Source organism: Epinephelus moara, chromosome 2 (genome assembly GCF_006386435.1).
Source record: "Epinephelus moara isolate mb chromosome 2, YSFRI_EMoa_1.0, whole genome shotgun sequence".
Taxonomy (NCBI): Eukaryota; Metazoa; Chordata; class Actinopteri; order Perciformes; family Serranidae; genus Epinephelus; species Epinephelus moara.
The window spans coordinates 35,081,675-35,104,513 of record NC_065507.1 but is presented as its reverse complement, the minus strand read 5'-3'; the positions used below and the strand labels follow the sequence as shown (position 1 = coordinate 35,104,513).

The 22,839-nt window shown below is 42.1% G+C and overlaps 1 protein-coding gene across 1 annotated transcript in view; it reads left to right on the top strand.

The window, feature by feature from the left end:
* The window catches only part of nova2 (NOVA alternative splicing regulator 2), a 102,096-nt gene extending 79,568 nt beyond the window's left edge, over nt 1-22,528 (top strand). The window contains exon 5 of the mRNA XM_050066612.1: nt 12,356-22,528. Coding sequence (XP_049922569.1) covers nt 12,356-13,378 — 1,023 coding nt within the window. The 3' untranslated portion in view covers nt 13,379-22,528. The remainder of the gene's footprint in view (nt 1-12,355) is intronic.
* Nucleotides 22,529-22,839: the final 311 nt, after the last annotated feature.

Here is a 22,839-nt window from a genome sequence, read left to right as displayed (position 1 = left end):
CTCATCCCCGATGTTCAGCAGGACATGTTTTGTATCTCTGGAAACTTTGGGTCCTGTGGGTTTGAGCGAGTCTTGGCTGCACACCATGCATGTAATGATGGAGCCAGCAGAGGGTCTAGCCCGTTAAAGGAAACACACACAATGTTTAACAGTTTCCAAAAAAGTGATTCACAGTCTGAAGCGGCAACTGGCAGTCGTTCATTAATGCTTAATTTTAATTTACAAATCAGGAGCATGTTTAATGATTCAAGCAGTTGTGTTTTGAATTATTGAAGCACAAATATATTTAGTTTTTGCTTTGTAAACAGTGTGTTGAAATTGACCTGCTTCTTTGGCTGCTTTTACATTTGAACTTATTAAGGCAAGAAAAATCACATACAGTAAAATAATTTTTTTAACATTTCATGTCGAGTGTGTGTGCATCTATAAGCGCATGATGACAGTTTAATGTTCTCAGGAGAGGAAAATCTGTCCAGGAGATCACTCAAACTGAAACATTACAGGACGTAAGCCAGCCCTAACCTTCCCCATGTGTGCCTGCTATGTACACAGACTATATATTGTGTGTGTTCATGTGTGTATTGTTTGCATACCAGGAACAAAATGTTCCAAAATCCTGGTTAAGAAGTCAGAAAAGAGCCCTGAAATCTCTGTGTGGTATGAGCACTATATATAAAGGTGTGTGGATTTATTTGTGGATGTGTGCGCATGTATACATGAATGTTCTTATCCGAGTTAACACTATGTCCCCTCGCTGTCAGTCATTGTACCCCAGCTCTTCTGTCCTGCTGTTATTTTTAACCTGCAGGGGGGTTTCTGTGCTCCTGGACAGGCCAGAGAATGGAAGAAGAAAGACGGCGAGAGAGACAGAAAAAGACGGATGACAGGGTGATGAGGGAGAGAGAGAGAGACAGAGCGAGAGCGAGGTAGAGGCAGAGGAGGAGAGAGAGGCGACTAAGCCTGTGGATCAGGAGGAGGCAGATTAAGCTAAAGTCCCCTGCTTAAGACTTCAAAGTTCAAACTCCTGCAGCCTCAACAGTTGTCTGCTGTCCTCTAGTTGCTGTGTGTGTGTGTGTGTGTGTGTGTATGTAGGTGTGCACTTACATCCCAGCGTGTGTATCTGTGTGTTGTTTTATGTATGTTTTTATCTGTTTATCTTTACACGTGGGATTGTAGGCACCTTTTTCAGGTAGGAATGAAATTGTGAATGAATGTGTGTCTTTGCGTGTGTGCATCTTTGCACACATATGTGTGTGTTTGTAGGTGTGTGTGTGTGTGTGTGTTGGCCTGTAGTGACAGCACTGACAGACGGCCTTGTGACCTGGATGGAACGCGACACAAAGTTTGGACGAGAAGAGACTCGTCATCACCACCAACACAGCTCTGACATAGTGAGAGACAGATGAGGAAAGGAAAGAATGGAAGGATGGAGGGATGAAGGAGGGATGAAACATGAGGAAAAGGGAGGAAAAAAATATAGAGAATTAGAGGGAAATAGAAGAGTTTTAACTTTCAGGAAGCAGGTATGTGCATTAGTACTCCGCAACGGAGCATATAATCACAATTTTGACTATTTCTAATTAATAGTATGGAACAGGTTACAAATATACGAGTAAATCAAGATTGAACTGCTTTGACCTACAAGAAAAACATTTTCAGACATATATAAACATGCCAGAATATGTGAAAATAAAATACGAATTCATTTAATTAAGGCTGTCAAACAATTACATTTTTTAATTGCGATTAATCCCCAAATTTCAATCATTAATCAGTCATTAAAATTCCATTATTATGCATTTAAAAGCAGTTTTGAAGTCCATACAACAACGTAAAAGCAGTTATTGCCAGAGTGTCTTGATTGGGAATCAAATAAATGCAAAAGAATATATTTTATGATCTTGACTTTTAGATTGGTCAATGTGACAGCACTTTTCAGGGGGTTCAGTTTACTTTCTCTGTACAGGTCCTGTATGCGTGGCACTAGTGTTACCTGCTGTGACAACGTGCCAACCTGAGGACGTCCCTTAGACCCAAGTCTTCCACGGTGTTGACTGGTCTGTAGTCAGTTGCCGCCCATCTAGCAAGTACTGTAGTGTTAAATAACTTAGTAGTTTGATATAGTTTCATCCACAGGTGTATGGCAATAAACATTCTAAAATGGTGCTTTGCCGGCTTTGGTGATGCAGCTGCCTGCTGACATCAATCTGCTTAGCTGCACCTGTATGCTTCGCTCATAGGTGGTAGCTCAAACTCAAAGTACTTTGGTGATATTTTAATTCAGTTTGACACAAGGTGCATATTACTTTTGACTTGACAACTGAACCGTCCGGCAGTGTTTTTTGACAGGACCTATTCAAAAGTGCAGTGGTGTTGTTATTTTCTGTGGCTGTTGCAGCAGGAAGTCACTGCGGCAGGTTGATTACAAGTACGGGTGAGTCTAAAGGAAGTCAAATTATTCTTATCTCACACAGTTGAAAAATATCTATCTGTGGGGTTTATTTCATTCAGGCATGTAAACTTTTATGCACTCTAAATGTATTTACAGATTTTTGTTACTCTTTGAGGTGGGATGATGCACAAGCAAAACTCTCAAATGAAAACATCAACACAACCCTGATTGAACCCCATCAAGTTATTGTTTTTTAGCTCATGGCGGTTATATTTTATCTGAAGGTGAATAAGCTTTAAGTGAAAACTCTTCAGAGTGTTTACCAATAAAACTGAGCGATTTATCATGTAGAGGCTGTGCCATTATGCATTCAACAAATTTATTTTCGATTGCTATTTGTCACACAATGTCTCCGCCAACTGAAACACTTCCAGCCTTCAGAGAACGGAAAAATCTTTTCTGTCAGCGCTCAGAAGGTTTTACTGAATTCAGCTTTTTCTGCCCAGATTTGTGTTTCATAAAATTAGGACACAGACAGAAAGGAGAGACGCCAGGGAGGCAGCGGACTGAAGCTGTGTGAATACATCTGCATGTCAAGGTTAAACCCTGACAAACTACTGCAACATACTGTGTGTGTGTGTGTGTGTGTGTGTGTGTGTGTGTGTGTGTGTGTGTGTGTGTGTGTGTGTGTGTGTGTGTGTGTGTGTGTGTGTCTATGCATGTATGTGTATGCTGCCATGTTTGTTAACAGTTTGCATGTTTCCTCATTTGTTAAATGAGACATTGTTCTCTCCGATTCCCATGCTTCGGTGACCTCAGCACCCTGTTAGCTTATCACTACTACTTGGCTATGCAACACACACACACACACACACACACAAACTTACAGATACACAAAATGACTTACATGCTTTGGTTGATGAAGCGAAGCAGACATTTGCCCCCCTCTGCTTCGCCTGTCTGTCTGCTTACAGGCTGTGAGGACAACAGGTCAGCTTCAGGACAACAGAAAGACTTTACTGCAACTTTGTTAGGCAATGAATGTATGTTCCATCTTTCCAGTTCAGTTGCAATTTTTTTTCCCCAATATTTTGTCTTCACTATGCCAGCAGCATGTGTGTTGCATGCAGTAGCAATGGTTGTTTCTCAACATGATGACAGTAAAGAAAGAAGGCGTGATGGAGGCCTTATAAAAGTTGTGTTAATCAGAACATGGCTCAAAGAAAAAGGCTGTCATTTTCAGAGTAGAATAAAGTTTTTTTGCCAGGACTCAAGGAAGTATTTGACTGCTTGAAAGATGGCATTTTCATAAAACTTCGTAAGTCTGTGTATGCAATTGAAAGTTGAAAATACTTTTGACTTTGCTTCAGAAACAAACAAAAAAACAGAGGAAAAGGGCTGTGACATTTGCTCTTGCTCAAAGGTAGAAAACCTGGAACTACCATCGCTAACAGAATCTTGGGTCAGACTTCATCAACACTGCTGAGCTTTACCGTTTGATCTCAGTATTTTCAGTCTTCATTCTATTATACAGGTATTTTAGGTGAGAAATAGACAATGCAGTAACATAATCTTGATTTATATTTGATCAGCACTGCCTAGTTTTACAGTTTGATCAGAGTTTGAGAGAGTGAGAGAAAGAGGTGGGTCTCTCTCAATTTGCCTCTATACTCTTTATGTCTTTGGTGGCGTGGCGTGCATACGAAAATGCTGAAGTAGGCCTACAGTGAGCAATCTGTGGTTCCAGCAGCAGCTGTACAGCCAGCAGTCTGAGCTGAGAAATGAGCAGGGTGATCTGGGTGTAAGATGGAGGGAAGTTTACCACAGTTCATTTACACATACTACCCACATTGAAATGATACAGGTTGAAAATCAGCAAAGTATACCTTTAAGAAAATCAGATTGGATTTCGATATGGCTGATCTACCTGGTAATATTAAGCGAAGCAGATCACCAATGTATCAGAGAATTATTGTCTAAGGATGAAAGATTTTTAATTGTTCAGTTACGTTGCTTTTCTGTACATTGATTATTCATTTAGAAATCCCAACCACTGGATTGAAGAAGGTTGACTTCAGCTGCACCAGAAGCTGAACCAATCATGGAGCAAAATGGAGTTGTGGATGATGTTGAAGAAAACAAATTAATGATAGTGTAGTATTAAAAGGGACAAATAGAGGTCTGGCTTGTTCATTCATCATACCATGACGTTCATTCAACAAAAATACAGCATGAGGGTCAGTGACTCAGTCTGCTGAATGCAGGGAGAAAGGTCACAGTAGTAGATGGGAAGCACACAGCTGCACACAAGGAATTAAACGTTCCTTATTCTGATGACAGGAAGCAGCTGCAATACTTTGAATTTAAACTAAATGACATTTTCACAGCAGACATTTTGACCTGTCATAGTAGGAAAAGCACAGGTGAAACTGATAACATCAACAATGGCTCAGTCATATTAAGTGTTGTAGTGAGCTTTTCCAGTGAGCCAGCATGCACAATACCACAGCCTGCCCTAAGTGGAATGTAACTATCTCAAATGGTATTGAATGCACCTGTGCTTTTCCTACTACGGTATATCAAAGTGTCTGCCGTGTAAAAGTTCTATTTGCTGCATGCTTTGACCAGTTTAAGGTGGATTCAGGCTAGGGTTAGTATTTGTTGGTATTTTGGTATAAGTTTTTATTTTAATTTTGTTTTTAATTTTGTTTTGTTTTTTAACTTCAGTTTAGTTTCAGTTAGTTTCCAGAGTGGGTTTGCTTGTTTAAGTTCAGTTTCTATATCTAAAAATCGTTTAAGTTTAGTTTTTATTGGTTTTAGTATTAGTTTTTTAAAATTATTTTTTATACTATTTTATGCATTTTTTTTTACTTAGTTTTGTACGTACACAATTTTTCTTCAGTTAGCCTATTTTTCTTTTTTTCTGAAGTCTAGTTTTTATTATTTCAGTGAACTAAAATGTTTTTTGATTGTTGTCTTATTCACAGGTTGTCAAATTCCAATGCATTTTCATCCCAAGTTGTCACATGCTGTGGCTTTGTCAGTTGCCTTTTACATCTACATATCACGCATATTCTTCTGCCTATGCTATTGACATTCCTGGACGCCGCTACCAATGCTGGGACGTCAGCAAAAGCACATGATTAGGTTCTGAAAGCCCAGGGTTGTTGGACCCATCCATCACCCCTCCCACCTGCCCTATACGAATTTTCCTGCTCCTTATATTATGTCGTTACTGGCAATATATTAACTTGAGCAGCAGTGTGTCATACTGCAGCAACAGCTGCCGTCTGGCTGTGTTATGAACTGATGCCACCCGTCCACACATCATACTGCCGCAGCAGGTGCCGTATGCCTGACCAGCAGCGTATCATAACACTGCAAAAGGTTCTATGTGGCCGCATTGCCAACTGACGCCACCCTAGGGCGTATCATACCACTGTGAAAGGTTGCTCTTGGCATCAGGTGTCTGTTGCTGAAGTCACTGACAAAGCGGCGGTATGTGACAAGTTCGGAACGAGAACAGGCTGCAAATACCAACACTTTGGGTTGGTAGTTGGATCAAACCACTAACCCAAAGCTTCAGTATTTGACAACCTGTGGATAAGACTCAACAATCAAATATCTTTCTCCAGAGTTACATACAGAACTTTTAACTGGAACAACCTTGACTCATGCTCACGCAAACTAATTTAGATGACACCCAAAACCCAAGAATATGGCAACTGAGCCCCGTCAGGTCAAAACAAGCAAAGACAAATTAGTGTCAAAATTTGTTTCAATAAAAACAGGCACATTTAAAGGAGCAGTATGTAAGATGTAGTGGCATCTCGTAGTGAGGAGTGCAGATTCTAACTAGCTGAAACTCCTTCCGTTAGGAATTCCTTTGGTGTTCATTGGTCAGGAAGTTTTTACTATGAGCCAAATTATTCGCAGAGGTCTCTTCTTCTCCAAACAGACAAAGTAGGTGATTGAAACTGGTAAAAACACTGAGGAAAGCAGTTTCCTGTAAGAACTGTGTTTTTTTGACACTGCTCATCACAGAGGGGCTGCTAATTACTGTGCCCAGTGTGAAAATGACCCCATCTAGAGCCAGTGTTTGGTTTGTTTGTTCTGGGCTACTGTAGAAACATGGCGGTGTAACATGGTGGACTGTGTGGATGATGACCCCTATGTAAATTTAAACGGCTCATGATAAGTTAATTAAGACACGATGATTCTTGTTTTCTGCCAATATACCCCCGCCCCCCTGTATTCTACACACTGGACCTTTAAACACTGTTGGCTCAAAGTATAAACTATTAGCAGTTTGACAGTTTTGGCATTGACAAACCACCAACAGTCCAACCCTGAACTTGTTCCAAATTGATCTTGAATCAAATCACCCCACTCTGCTGTTGACATTGATTTGGGCTTATCTGCTAAGCCGGCATCCCTGCTGAAGTCAACACTTCCCATCCCTGCTCCTTCACAGTGTTTGCCTGAGTGTATTCATGAACAGGAGATTGGCTTTGACCTTCGACCTCAACCCAGCAGCTGCAGCAACAGGACGTTCTAGTCAGCAGCTGGATGGATGCCAAACCCTCCTCTCCTCTCCTCTCCTCTGTGGAAAAGTTTCTCCCAACAGATAGAAAGCTCTTCAAGGAGAAAAAACAAAAAGGGAGACACCAGAGATGAGAAAATGTAGAAAAAAAAACCCTGAAAACTTCACAAAAAAAAGCATTAAATCAGAACAGCTGAGGGAAAAAAAAAACATGAAAGAGCCGTCACTGTTGGAGCGACTGCCTGAATGCTGCCAACTGTCACATAATCTTCTTCTTTGTGGCGGCTATGCAGAAAGGTGCTGGGAGCAGAGGATTGTGGGTAGGTAGGAGGCTGGCTGGCTGAGTCGGCCATTAGAGCGAGCCGAACCAACAGCATCAGCTAAATAAAACCAGGATGAAAATGATGATTTCACAATAAAATGCTCTTCGGATTGTGTGTGTGGGAGTGTGTGTGTTTGACCTTGTAAGAAGAGGTTTAAAAACCTCTTTAAATCTGCAAAAATTAGATGGAAGGAGAGAAAAATGACAATATGGAAAGAGAGAAACGTGAGGAAAGAAAGCCGAGCAGGCGGAGGAGGAGGAGTGGAGGCAAACGGAGAAGCTCATTAGCAGAGAATCAGTTGGATATAAAGATGGTAGATGTGATCATTAGGGCCAGGAGGGATCAGACATCACTGTACGCCACTGTTTATCCTCCCACCAACACTCTGTGCATGTGTGTGCGAGAATGTTTCAGTGCAGAGGATGAAAGGGTTCATGGGTAAAATCTTTTTGGCTCCCTCCCTCACTCTCTCGCTTTCTTGCTGCCTGTCACTTCTTTTATCTCTCGTCTCCATTTTTACCCCCACCACCACTCGCTCATCACTGTGAAAACAACCATCCACAAAATGTCGCCACTTAAATAAAAATGTGATTGAATGCAAAATTAGACTTCAGCTGCAACGCCAAGTAGTTGAAACCTGTGCAGACCTTTTACAGCTGAAACTGATATCCTGCCATAATAAAAAATCAAGGGGGAATATTTCCATCTGTTGCATGAGGTGTGCACATTCCCATGGCGTCATTTGCTTTTGTTGTATGCATTGATGTGAATTGCATAATTTGTTGCAGATGTTGACCAATATACAAAACATTTTCAGTCATTAGAATAATGCATGTAGAGGATTGTGCAGATGTATGATGATTTGACCATATTGTGTTAATGTACTTCAAGTACAGTAGTTTAAGGTCCAGTGTGTAGGATTTAGGGGATGTACTGGCAGAAATGTAGTATAATATAATAACTATGTAGGGCTGCCCCTGACTAAGAATTTTCCTAGTCATCCAATAGTCAACATTTAGGGCCTTTAGTTGCAATTACTTATTTTGAGTGGGGCAACACAATGGTTTGGGTTCAAGGTCTGAGAAAGTAATGCTTAAGTAATATTGTTAACACTGTGCTACATTACAGAGAAATACAAAACCATACTAATGAACCTTCATTAATATAGGCCTGTATTTAATCTACAAGTGCACGTCACACACTGAGCCTGTTAATGACGCTGTCGGCAAAGCAGTAATTATTGTGCTAAGTGGCTAATGGGCATGTAGCTACTTACATGTTTCAGATGTTGCATTATGTTTGCAGTCGACAAATGATCGGCAAATTTTTGTCTGAAGAGTTTATACATCACCGGCTTTTGGTAAAAAAAAAATCCTGAACGTCTTGATCTTCAAAAAAAAGGGAGTGCACACGTTAGCAGGTGCTGGGTTAGTGGCCTGTCTGCAATGAGCCACACGGTGATGAAGAAACACTGATTTGTAACATGAAACTGCTTTAATCAGTGTTTTTACCAGATTTAGTCATTTGTTCTGGAGAGGAGGAGATCTCTGCGGATGATTCGGTTCCTGGTAAAAACACTGAGGGAATCCTATCTGGGAGTTAACGCTTGGCACATGGGAGAAGTTTCAGCTGGTTGCAATCTGCAATCCTCACCTCTAGATGGCACACAATCCTACACACTGCTATTTTAACTTGTCTCCAAATGAATGAATAACAGTAATTATTAAAGGTTTTGATGTACAGATTTTAAGAGTTTGGTGTCATGTAATGCATAACAGTTAATTGGATTGATAAAGTGGATTATTTTCTATGTGATTTTGAGTACATTCGCTTTGTATAAAAGGTAGCTTGACGTTGGAGCCAATCCTCAGAGCTTAACAAACAGAAAATAGAGTGGCTCAGCCCCAGCAGTGTTCACACTTTGTTAGCACGTTGCTCTTCTCATTAATCTACACAGGACAGCAGATTGTAGCTGAGTCTCTGATAGCAGCAGGACGTAAACAGACATGTTGAAGGAGCCTTGCTGTGTACGTGCCTCACAGTAATCAATAGAAACGGGCTACAAACTGCCACTCGTTCTGAGAGAAAAGATGAATGAACAAAAAGGAAAAATGGCACCTGTTAATCCCACCGAGCGACACACTGACAACTCACAAACAAACACTAGCGGGGGAAAGATAATTCTCAAATATTAAACACAAAGCAGCGAGAAGTGAATATTTGACGCTGTCTGCAGTTTTGAAGTCGCTCATATTATCGGCTCCCACCTGCATGCCTCTTACTAATTTTCTATTTCTATGTAAATTCATCTTCCTCCTCGCGGAAACCTGCGATGCAGAGAGCGAGCTGTGGAATGTGGCGTGGCAACAGAGCGCTGCATCGAGGCTGCTGCCACGCAGATGTAGGTTGGCTTAAAACTGCAGCAAGCAGAGGGAGGGAGGGAAGTAGGGAGGGAGGAGGGATAAAGGAGAGGGTGAGACGGGAGGTAATTGGAATGGCCTTCGCATTTTTTGTATTGTAAGTTGAATTGATTCCTTTCTCTTAGCATTTTTCTTTTTCCCTCTCTCCCTTTCACTTTCCTTTATTTCTCTCTGCATGGAAAGACGGAAAATAAAAAAAATTGCGCATCTCGTCTTCTTCTCTCTCAGTTCACTAAATCGATCACCCCTCCCTCTCTCTCTCTCTCTCTCTGTCTCTTTTGTTTTATTGTCCTCTTTTCTTTATCAAGGCCAAGTCTTTTTATCTCTTCAGCCCTCCCTCTTCCTGCTCCTATGGCCCACACTCTCTCTTTCTGCTCTCAATATGAATATTCGACGTTCAGACAGACAGCAGATAGCAGTGGTAGTTTGCTCTGCAGATAGTGGGATCAATGCTAAGAGGAGAAAGCGCGCCACTTGTACACACACCCACATTTATTTGCGATGCGGCTAATGTGCTGCAGAAGTCGATAACATCTCCTGCAGGTGTCCTTGTTTGTGAAAAACGACTTCACTGCAACAATTTCTATCATTTAGTTTGTTTTGAAGAGCAAAGTAACAGAAGCTGCAGCAGAAGTTTTTTCGTCTCACACTTTCCTCTGCTCTGTTTCCATTCAGCAGAGTGATGCTTTCATTGTGCATGGAGCTCAGTGCTGCAGCAGAGTGCGATGCGTCACTCAATGCTTACGTCAACGGAACAACAGCGAACCCTTCATAAACAGGTTCATTCAGACCTCAGGTCAGACCTATAGACATAAGATATGATGCAACAGAGAAATATAGACATCAGGGTTCAACTTTAGTTTGGTTGCCCATGGGAAAAACTATAGTTTCTTGGATTGAGTCAGGTTTAGTGCTCATCTTTTCGCAACACAGTGTTAGACAATGTGCCCCATCTCCCTTGATATTAAAGATTCTTGCTGATCGCTGAGTATTGAGAGATACGGCGATGATGGTACTGCAGCCAACCTGAACAGATCGCTATTTGCTTTCACTCACTCATTTAAAATTGAGAAAACGGTAGAAAACAAAGTATTGCACCTATAAGTATAGATTTCAGGGGGTACACAGGGGACACATACCCTTCATTATTTAGAGCAATAATATTGAAATGTATTTTGGAAATGAGAACCATATTTTTTTCTACCCTTTTTTATCTAATTCATTCAGAGAGTTCTTGTTGGACAGCTGGGCAAAATTAACTAATAATGATTGTTTCATTGGTTCATCTTTTTCTTCTCAAGAAAACAACTGTAGCTTAACAAGTGTTTATATTATTGTAAATGATAATGGGCACTTTTCACTTTTTTTCTGCCATTTTGTAGACTATTCAAAAGATTAATTATCAAAATCAACATATTAATCAGTCATAAAAAAATAATTTGTTGCACCCCAGTTGCATGCTTAGGTTTATGTTACAGTTACAGTCTTCCATAGACAATTAGTATACTATGTAACAATTTCTCAGTAACTAAAAAATTTAAGTGCATCACAAAGAATAGTATAACAACAAGGATACATCATTTGTAGCCTACATGCAAATATGTGAAATTAAATATGCTGTGCTGGGTTTGGACATGGAAAGAGTGTGTGTGTGTGTGTGTGTGTGTGTGTGTGTGTGTGTGTGTGTGTGTGTGTGTGTCATCGCCTCACTCCCTTTCACTACCCTTTGAATGCTGGAGCTGTGTTTCCATGGCAACACTGACCCCTGGGAGTCAATGTTATTTTTTTCACACAAGTAGCCTCTTTAGAATTCCTCCCTCTCTCTCTCTCTGTCTCTCTGTCTCTCTCTCTCTCTCTCTCTCTCTCTCTCTCTCTCTCTCTCTCTCTCTCTCTCTCATGCATCCTTCCCTCCCACTCTATGTACCTCTCTCTACCTCTTCATCACCTGTTCTCTCACCGACTTGCACTTTATCTCTTTCTCTTCTTTTCTCTCCGTTATGTACCAAAGAAATGGAAAAAAACACGCTTTATTACTTACATGTTCAGGTGGTGGAGAAACGGTCATTGCTCAATCCATAATGTTTTATGTCTGTCTCAGATCTTTGTCCTTCAGGACGTCCATACACTGCTGACACACACACACACACACACACACACACAGTACATCAGGAGCTCTCTCTCCTTCCTCCTCTCTCTGTATTCCAAAGTGGTTCAGTCTCTCTCCCTCTGCGTCTTTTCTTTCGCTCTTTTGTCTCCCGTCCTTCTCGAGGACACCTCTGAAAAGCAGTCCCTGACAAAGTCCTTTTCAGCACTGACCTTGCCTTTAATGTCTACTCTTGAGCCAAACGATGTGTGCACCATTTGATCGTGTTTTGCATGACAAAAGAAAGATTTTTCATCGCCAATCTCCATTGCATAATTCTTGTTTCTCATTTCACTGTATTTTGAATTAAAGAAGCGTTGTTATCATACATGTTTAGTCAGGTGTGACATTTGTGTCTCTCTCTATTGAATATATGCAGTATAGAAAACATAAGAAACAGCTGTCTATCACTCTTGCTCCTTCTTGTACATCTTCCCTTCACTTAGTTGATTTCATTTTGTACTGTATCTGTCACACAGCAATAATCTGTATATATTTTCTCTTTTTCTCCAACCTCCCTGTCCCTCCCACCAGGCCAAGCTGATCGTCCCCAACAGCACGGCAGGGCTGATCATCGGTAAAGGTGGAGCGACAGTCAAGGCAGTGATGGAGCAGTCTGGGGCATGGGTTCAGTTATCCCAAAAGCCAGAGGGCATCAACCTGCAGGAACGTGTGGTCACCATCAGTGGGGAGCCTGAGCAGAACCGCAAAGCTGTGGAGATCATTGTCCAGAAGATCCAGGAGGATCCACAGAGCTCCTCCTGCCTCAACATCTCCTACTCCAACATCACAGGGCCTGTTGCCAACTCCAACCCCACTGGCTCCCCATATGCCAACTCAACAGAGGTCATGCCGGCCGCAGCAGCTGCTGCAGCAGCCACAGCTTCCTCTCTGCTCGGCCAGGCCAGCCTGGCTGGGGTCGGGGCCTTCCCTACGACCATGTCAAGCCTCTCAGGCAATGACCTACTGGCCATCACCTCTGCCCTCAACACCCTGGCCAGCTACGGCTACAACACCAACTCCCTGGGCTTGGGGCTGAATCCCGCTGCAGCCTCAGGGGTGTTAGCAGCTGTAGCAGCTAATGCTAACCCAGCAGCAGCTGCTGCAGCTAATTTGTTAGCATCCTACGCAAGTGATGCGTCCACAAGTGCAGCTCATCCAGCGGCAGGTCTCGGAGGCTTCTCCCTGGGATCCCTTGCTGCTGCTACGGGGGCCACCAATGGCTACTTAAGTGCTGCATCGCCCCTGGTGGCATCATCTCTACTGGCCACAGAGAAGCTAGCAGAGGGAGCAAAGGAAGTGGTCGAGATTGCCGTGCCAGAAAACCTGGTAGGAGCCATCTTGGGAAAAGGAGGGAAGACGCTAGTGGAGTACCAGGAGCTGACTGGCGCCAGGATCCAGATCTCCAAGAAAGGCGAGTTCATCCCCGGAACTCGGAACAGGAAGGTGACCATCACGGGTTCCCAGGCTGCCACGCAGGCTGCACAGTACCTGATCAGCCAGCGAATCACCTATGAGCAGGGGGTACGCGCCACCAACCCACAGAAGGTGGGCTAAACCTGACAGCCAATGAGAAACGAGGAGGAAAAGAGGAAAAAAAAGAGTGGGGGCTTGGGGGAGGAGTATAAAAAAGTGAGAGTGAGAATGGAAAAAGGAGAGGAGAGCAAGAATGTCAGAAGGAATCGTCCACGCCGTTTTCTTCTGCGTGTTTTCAGTATTCTCTATTAAAAAAAATTTTTTGACGCGAAGCAAAAATGTGCTGAGAAGACGAGGAGGGAGAGGAGCGAGTTATCACGCTGAAAAACCAAGAAAAAAATGTGTAACATGTAAATAAGGTTTTATTACTTAACGTCTTGACCTTTCGGGATTTTTTATTGTTTTGTTTTATTGTTTTTTTGTTTTGTTTTGTTTAGTAAATTAAGCTGTCTGTTTGTCCGTTTGTGTATTGTGTGGACAAAGCTGAATGCCATGTAGACAGGCCGACTGCCTGAGAGGCTACAGGAAGTAGGGGGAGGGAGGGAAGGGCATGGGCGCAGAGGGGGTGAGGGTTTGCATTTACAGGGTACAACCCTCCACCCCCCCTACCCAAAATCCCTTATGGAAACAAGCCTCACCCCTCCCTCCCCCTGCAGCCCACACCCGTCACCTTCCCGTAGGGTTTTTGTTTTTCTTCGAGTTTTGATTTGCCCCTCAGCCCCTTTCCCCACCTCCTCCCAAAGCCTCTCTCACTACTTGCCCACAGCCTTGCCCCGCCCTCACCCCTTTTCCCCATTTTACAAGGGTTTTATAATGAGCAAGACTGCAAACTTAAACCTGGTGTGTGAGAGAAGAAGCGTCCTCAAATCCCCCCAGCCCCTTTCATTCTCCCCCTCCCTGCCTATGATCTCACCTCCCCCCTCCTCCCTTCTTTCTGGAGGATGAAGGAAGGGTAAAGTGAAATTGGGGAGGGGTGTGGGGGGAGAGAATCAGCTGGGCGTTTCTTCATTTGCACACCAACCCCCTGTATACCCTGTGATGTATCCCACAAGCAGTGCAGCGCCGCAGGGGTGTTACGGCACATAGCGCCCCCCCATACGCAGCTCTAGTGTTTGAGATAGAATGCCGAGGCGCACGCTGATGACCTCACGTAGTGCGAAACCGACGAGAGTGATACTGTGCAAGCTGCGGCAAACACACAGGATCTATGGCATTTTTTGCAGTCTGCTGTGATAATTCTGTTAATGATATTGTCATGATTATTACGATAGGAATCATCACCATCGTCATTATTTATTAATGAGTTCACCCATAAAAAGCTCAGTTGTTTCGTTTTTTTTTTATCTGTGAATTCAGGTTGACATGAATGTAAATGAGACTATTTTTGATTTGAATCTTTTTGTTTTAATTTAAGTGGATTGAAGATGAATAGTAATGTCACATAGTGTAATATATGTCTTATTTAAGTCCAGTAAGAAAGCCGCCCCAGGCATTAATATCATACAGTGAAGGATCAACTTATATATCCAGTCAACGAGCAGAACAGGGAACACACATACACACATGCACACACACTGAAACAAAACACTATGATGCCATATTTGGTGCTAGAAAAGGGAATTCACCATATCTATGATGCAGACTGCAGTGAGACCTCTAGATTAGCAAGGAAATATCTGTAAACCACTCACACCACAGGCTGCAGTGCAGCGTCTTAGCAGCTATATTATCCTGAAACGCCTGGTCATCATGCTCGGCTATCCTAGCTCATGCTCCAAAATATCCCCGCTGTTCTAAATCTGTAGTAAAATGCCCTGTTACAGTTTGCCTACAATGTAAAATTGTAACTGAAATGAATAATTGAGTTGAGCTGAGACAAATTCTCAGATGAACTGTTACTGCTCAGCCTGTGGTCCTCTTTAGATGAACCCAAACCACAGGCTAGATCAAGCAAGAGCACTTAAGACTCACAACGTACTACTGAGAAATGCAAACATTGAGAAAAACGTAACACTGAAACATGACGAGGGAACATTTTTCGTCTGCAAGCCTCACTAGTCGATTTGCTATTGTAAGACGGCATGCATATCAGTAAAGGAGATTAATAGCCTCACTGATCTTTGCCCTTATCAAGCAACCGTCCGACTGCAGATGAGGTAAAAGGGCAGACATGAGAGATTTTCAACATATGTCCAGGGAGTTGAGCTCGTTTCTGCCTCTGGCAAACTGCAGGTCTCCCATGGCAACAGGTTTACTGCCCACTGTAGACCCAGGAGGCTGCTGAAGATGCTGTTGTTTCTTTTGTTGTTAATTTTTTTGTTTGTGTCGTGTTATTATTATTATTATTTTTTTTTTTTTTTACAATCGGAGTACACTGAATTTTTTGTCTTAATGCACTGTGAAGCGAGGGAGCGGTTCTCCCTGCCTATGAGGTCAGGGATGTGTGCTGTAGATGGCATTGCGATTGGATGGTTTTTGTATGGCAGGGAAAAATAAACACATATATGAAATATATGTAGAATGCATATGAAGAACTTCAACAGAAATGTACGTCATATCTGAATACTGAAGGAGGAGAAAGAGACTAGGTCGATGAAGAGGATCAATCAATTGAGGTCACGAGTTGAGATCAATTAGATTCTACTTACCTGTTGTCCTGGAAAAGTGTTTTGTAATTATAGGGTGGGATGTTGGGGGAGTGTTAGGTGTCCAGTAGCAGATTAAAGAGACTGGAACAAATTATAAATTCACTTTTCTATCGCAGCTGTGTCTTTTTCATAAACAGTTGAAATTGATAATGTACTGTACATCCAATGGGCAAATCTCTGGACAGATATTTAAGTCCAACAGGAGTTAAAGTGTGACGGAATGTGAAATGCCAAAAGGAGGAGGGGGTGCATTTGATTTATTGACCTAAACAGCCTGGTGAGGGGAGGGAACTCCTCTAAGATTAAAAAAACAACAACAGACTTTTAATTCTTTTTAAACCAATCCGATCCAAAATCCTCCACTGTGCTATCGAATGTGTCACTCTCTGTTGGAGCGCCAGTGAGGGTTTATCTCCACAGCTTGGTAAGGAGGCTTCTTTACTCCCATCTAACACCATCCACACTCTCCTCACCCTCCCTCCCACCCGTCCTCAGTCCTCCAGTGCACTCCCATCCTGACACCCCCTCTCCTCCTACTACATCGCTCCATGGGTGACTATGTCTGGTGTTACGATCAATGCATGTCTGCTGCTTGCCCTGACAAACACCACAGATTGAGTCTCTCTTCGCTTTGCCTCCTCGGGCGGCTGAGGCTCGGAGACGCCCTGATGCACCACCATCAGAAAATGACCACACCTGCAGAGGAAGTTAGAGTTGAGGCTGGCAGGGCACAGTGTACAAACACTCTTAGCTGTAGTTTGGATCAGTGCGTTTTATTTCATAATACTGAAGAGAAACATTTGGAATACCTTGCTGCACAAACATAAAACATACACATATCATGAGGGAATATTTTGTCATTGATGGGGTTTGACTGGATTTATGTTTGATATTTTGTGGCAAAAACCTCATGAGACCATAGGGAGATTGTTGTAGTAGTAGATAGTGTGCTGTTGTTCCACTGTAGAACTGTACTGTGCTGTAAGCAGTGAGTAATGATTTTACAGTTTATATTTAGTTAGCATGTTAGGTCAAGTATGAGCAGGCAAACTATCATTTATAAAGCAAAAATGGCAAACATTTACTGATTACAGCTTTCCAAATGTGACGATCTGCTGCTTGTATCATTGTATCATCAATTGAATATGTTTGGGTTTCGGACTGTTCGTCAGACACAAAAAAACAATTTGTAGACTTTTCTGGGAACATGTGACAGGCATTTTATACTTTTTTTCTAAAATTGTACAGGACTTAAATATTGAATTCATTTAAATTAATATTTTAAAGATTAATACTGAATTGAAAATTAATTCCTTGGACAAACCTGCTTCTATGGTAAATCATTGGTTTGAGATTCTTTGTCAAAAACACAGCATTTTTAGTTTGTTGTCCAATTAGTCTCATTGCTAGATTACTTTGGATGCAGCACAGTGTGTTTACAGTGGAAAAACAGGTGCCAGTTGAGCTGATTTATACTTGACGGATTTCTTTTTCATCTCATTAATTCAACCTTAGAAAACATCTTTTCCTGGTCTGTCTTTTACACAGCGGCCAATCTCTTCAGTTATCTTAATGTTAGGGGATCGAGATAAAATGTGATGAGTACTGGAAGCAATACACGTAGTGGCATGTCGTCCTGTCCTTTATCCTCTGTCTGCCGTAGGAGCTTTGGATTTAGATGTTGAGTAGGTTTACATGAGTACAATTTTTTTTAATTTGTGGAAAATGCTGCTATTTAATAATAACTGATGTACTAAAAATACAAGGTTAAAACATATCGAAATCTGTCCTTTAGCTGGAGAGCCTAGTCTCAAGTGGCAGTGTAATACAAGCTCTATTATAAGCTGACGATAAGTTAATAATAGTGTAATTCTAACCTGAACAAGTTAAACCTGTGCCAAAATAGGTATTTGCAGAGTGAAACTGTAAATGTGTTGATTTAAATCACATTAGATAAGAGGAGACATACTTTTATATTAAGAAAATGTGAAAAGTGCCAAATGAACCATATTTATAATTTACGTAGGAAGGGAATAGTCCATGTGACACTTTTTAAGAACTAAGTAGACTGTCAAAGCGCCTCAGTATAGCAGTTTGTTTAAGCCCTCTCTGTTCCTGCCACAAGAGGACGCACCGCCATGTTAGCAAAGTGTTAGCCAGTCCTCTGGGAACTACACGTCCCAGAATGCAACAGCACTATGACTCTGGGGCTAGACAAATCAATATAGCGATAGGTTAGCATAATTATGCTAAATAAAAAATGTGACTTGATAGCATTCTTAAATACAGCCTTTTATAGTTACAATGAAAATGTATTTTGTGGAAATAGATGTTATCTTTTTTGCACGTCTATATTGCATGATATCAAAGTGAAGCGTGGACTAAAAAAGGAAAAAAAAAATCAAAGAAACAAAAAAGAAGTGATAAAAAAAAATTAGGCAGTGTGTGTCATTCATTTTTTCGGAGACAAATCTTTGCATGCCGATAAGGGTAGAGCATTTTGATATTGTTTTACACGCGTTCAAATGTTTGTTGTTTGAGTCCTGGTCCACCGGAACAAAGGTGAACAAAATGTTTGATTTTGACGTTACAACAGAATGAGTATTTTGTCGTTAAGTTGTCTAACCATCCTCAGAGGGATACAAATAAATCTCTCGAACAAACCTAAGACTATTTTGCTACTTGCTAAGCGAGCTTGTACTAAAAAGTTCTCAGTTGCTGCCTAACTTTAGACAGAAAGAAATCAGGATTTAATTTCAAATCAAGACTGAGATTGTCCATGAATGTACTCACCTCTGCATAAGTTTGCATATCACTCCTCTGACCATTGACGTGCAGTAGAGGCTTACGTGTGTTTTCGTGTGTTTTTGTATTCTAACATTACTAACCCTCGACACACTGTGTTGAGCTCTTAGTATAACTCTGTTGTCTGTCCTTTTACAACCCCCACACTCTGAGCTCTGGCTTGTCTTGTCATTGATATGCACCTTATTGACCTCAAATATGACATGGAGCATCTCTCGACCCGCCCAGTGCATTTCAGTGGGGTTGGAAGAGAGTGGTAAAGAGTGTGTGAGAAAGAGAGGTGAAAACTCCCCTCCCTCACCTACAAATCCCCCCTTTAAAAAAAACACACACACAAGTCTGTCTGCTGCACTCTCGGTCTCCCTCGGGTGCCTCGCTGCAGAATTTGGGACAGATTGTGTTTTCACTTCCTTAATATGCAATCCAAAGCTCTGATCTCGGGGAGAGAAACAACACTGAACATTGCCAGTGTGTTTTCTGTCTCTTTCTCTCTCTCTATTTTCCCAGCTCACTTCAATTGGATGCTTTATTGGCTTCAGTGTCAAACAGAAAAAAAAAAGAAATTTTGCCAAAGTCTGTCCACCTCTCTCCCTCTCTCTCTCCTTATTATGCAACCAGAGTATTTCCAGTGCGGTCATGTTTTGTATCCTGACAGATGTTGTCATGGGAGATGGCCCGCTTCCTACAAAACTCCCCAAAAGAAAAAAAAAAAAGAAAAATTTCCATTTCTGCTCCTAGCGACATGTTTGCACTAAACTCTCTGCTGTTACTGTGCATGGCAGGCCGAGCTGAAGGTGGGGGTCAGTGTGCGAGACTACTGTAGATGTGTAGCCTTACTGTAGGTGTTTATCCAGCAGTGTATTAAGATGTGCATGCTCTTCTCTCTCTCTCTCTCTCTCTCTCCCTCTCTCTGAGTTTGTCTGCTTTAGGCCAGCTCCGTGCCCGTGCTGTCTTGTGTTGCGACGTAGCCGGCTAGTCATGTTACTTTTCCTTTCTGTTTTTATTGTGATGTGTAGAGGAATGCAAACTTAACTCTCACCTGCTCGCCAGGTGACCTCATTGCTTCTCAGTGGGTGTGGCTCTTTGACATAGTTCTCAGATCTTGTTTTTTTTTGCCCCTCCCCTCCACCGCCACCTCCACAAACTCAAACCCACTCTCACCCACACCCACCACTGACCCTCCCACCTCTTCAAACATCTGCTAGGACATATTATGGGACCCCGCTCCTCCCCTTTTCCACCCCCTCTTCCTCCCCCAACTCGGGCCCCATCGAAGCACCAGCAACTGTAGACTGCATTTGTCATATCACTGTTTTTCTGTTCCTTCTTCTCTGTTGATTTTTTTCCTGGTTTTGATTTGTACTGTATGCTCTGTCTAACCTAGACCAGTTTTAACAAAATGCCATTTCTGTGTGTAGCCTGTTTACCCCTCCCACACACACACACACACACACACACACACACACACACACTGTTCCATGCCCTCTTTTTTGCACTTTCACTGCCCACTCCTCCTCCTCGCCCAAACATACACACACTTTCCTCCTCCGCCTCCCACGAGTCTCTTCTCTCGAGTGCCAAAATAGAACAGAGAGGAAAAAACAAAACAAAAAAAGACAACAACAACAACAACAACTACCATTCCAAGCGTTTCTTTGAGTTGTTCTTGTGTGTCGGACATCCATCCTGGAAGCACCCATGAAGCCAGCATGCTCCGCCCTCATAACATGATGTCGCTCATGACGCCTCAACTGAACAGCACCTTGCCCCCCACCACCACCACTCCTCCTCCTCCTCCTCACCACCCCCCACAGAGCTAAACCCGACAAGGATTAACCCTTCTGCAGGTTGGCTACCTACCTACTGTCCTGCCTCTCAACCTACCTAAAAAAGCCCTACCGCTCATGCCAGCTGCTTTCCTAATTCTGTCATCTCTTCAGCCTGTGGGACTTCATTGATTGTGTGCCATAGTGTTGGGGGCACCTTTCACTCTCCTCACCTCCCCCTCTTTCTACCCCCTCCCTCACCTTTTTCTCTCTTTCTATCCCCCCCTCCCTCTCTCGCTCTCGCTCCATTTGATTTTTCTCGATGGGAAAGATTCAAAAACTCCATTTTCTAATGATGATTTTTTTTGTTGTTGTTTAACATCCAAACCACGCACGCCGACACACGCACCGCCCCCACGTGGTGGTGTGGGGAGTGTTTACGCACCGTCAGCTGCGCAGCCATCCTCTGTCTTCTTGAACTTTTTGAACTTTCACCCCCTCATGAACTTTATTGACCTTCTTCCTCCTCCTCCTACCCCCCTTCTGTGTTCATCCAACTGTTTGGACGATAACTCTCCATTCCATCCCCAAAACCTCTCTGAGACTGTGCAATGCTAGCTGATATGATTGGATTTTTTTGTTTGTTTGTTTGTTGCTCATCATTGGGGACAATTCTCTGAGATATAAGTCGAAAAAGAACAAAAAGAAAAAAAACATATGAAAGGAAGAAAAAAAACATAAAAAAGAAATGCAGACAAACAAAAAAAAAGAAAAAAACACTAAACAACTGTTTCTCCACAATTTCATTTTTTTTCTCTCTCATTGTAAATATTTTTGTCAGATTTTTGCCGAGCTGTAAAGAGAGAAGTGTTGAGCAGAAAGGGGCCGGCAGCATAAAGAGGTACTAGTGGACGCGGTAACGATCATTACACTTCATCCTCTGTATCCGATAGTTAGGTCTGCCTGTATAATCGGCTATGCTAGTTCTACTGTGTTAACCTGTGCTGTTGTTATTAGTGTTGATTTACCTACTGTATTCGCTGTTTAGCTTCCATGTTGGTTAGCAAACTCTTTAGATACCTGTGCTCATCGAATAATAATACTAACCTTGAGAAGTAGTCCGAGCCATTCTCAACGTAGGCTTGTTTTTGTACATTTGTTGATGTTTTCCTAACAGTGAGTTGTAGTGGCGCTAGTATCTTTTATCATCAAGCCATAGTTATTGAAAATGCTTGGTCGTGTTAGAGACATATCATCGTGGAAAACAGCTCGACTCGGCTCCTCCAGGTTTGAAAAAGACACCCAGGGAGGTGGCGAGAACAAAATTTTAAAAAAAAAAGAAAAGAAAAGAAACTAAGCTCCTCCCGGGCTACAAAACGAGGAAGCTGAGCTGCTAACTTTTGTGCAATACAGTCCTAGTTTACATAACATAGAATGATAGTTTAGAGATGATTAACCTCTGCAGGTGCCACTCAGCCATCCTACTACCTGCAGAACCAAACTTGTGGCATATCTCCATATTTCGCCTGTACATCAGAGACATTTTGAAAGTATTAACTGCGTGAGATTAGACTCCACCATTTCATCGCATTGCTCTGAGCTCCACTCTTGATTTATGCTGCCTGCCCCATTGCCCTGAGAACACCACATGAGCTATTTATTTCTCAGACTATTATTATTATTATTATACTATTAATAAATAACAACGCAACAAGAAAAAGGGAACGACTGGAAAAAGGTGAATTAATATTAGTATTGTTTTGTTTTTATTTTTAGTATTTTAGTGGTTGCTTTTAACAACATTCATTAACTGACTTAAAGAGTATTGAATATTTAATGTAATTGTAGCATTGTGTTTGTAAAGAGAAAAAAAACCTAGTGAGTTGTGTTTCTTGACTTGTGGATTACCAGTGAAGTGGGCAATCTAGTGCTAATATATATGAGGTCTTTTTTTAAGGATTCTTATTTTGCGACAGCAACAGCAGTCATTATAAATGTTCATTTTAGCATCACCTGTCTTCCGTTGTCTTATTCTTCACCTTCCACCACACTCTGCATCATCACAGTAACACATCGCAAGTCTGGGGGTGGGCAAGAGTGTGTGTGTGTGTGTGTGTGTGTGTGTGTGTGCGTGTGAAATGTGAAAGCATTTGTTTGTCATGAATGTACATGTGAGTTTAAGTTAACAAACCTGTGTGTTTATTTATGTGTGTCTATGCAAAATATGGTAAATGTGGGTAAATGCGTCTGTGTGTGTGTGTGTGTGTGTCCCTGTGTCTGTCTGCCCACGAATGTATGAGTGCATGTCTGTTTCTGTGTGTGA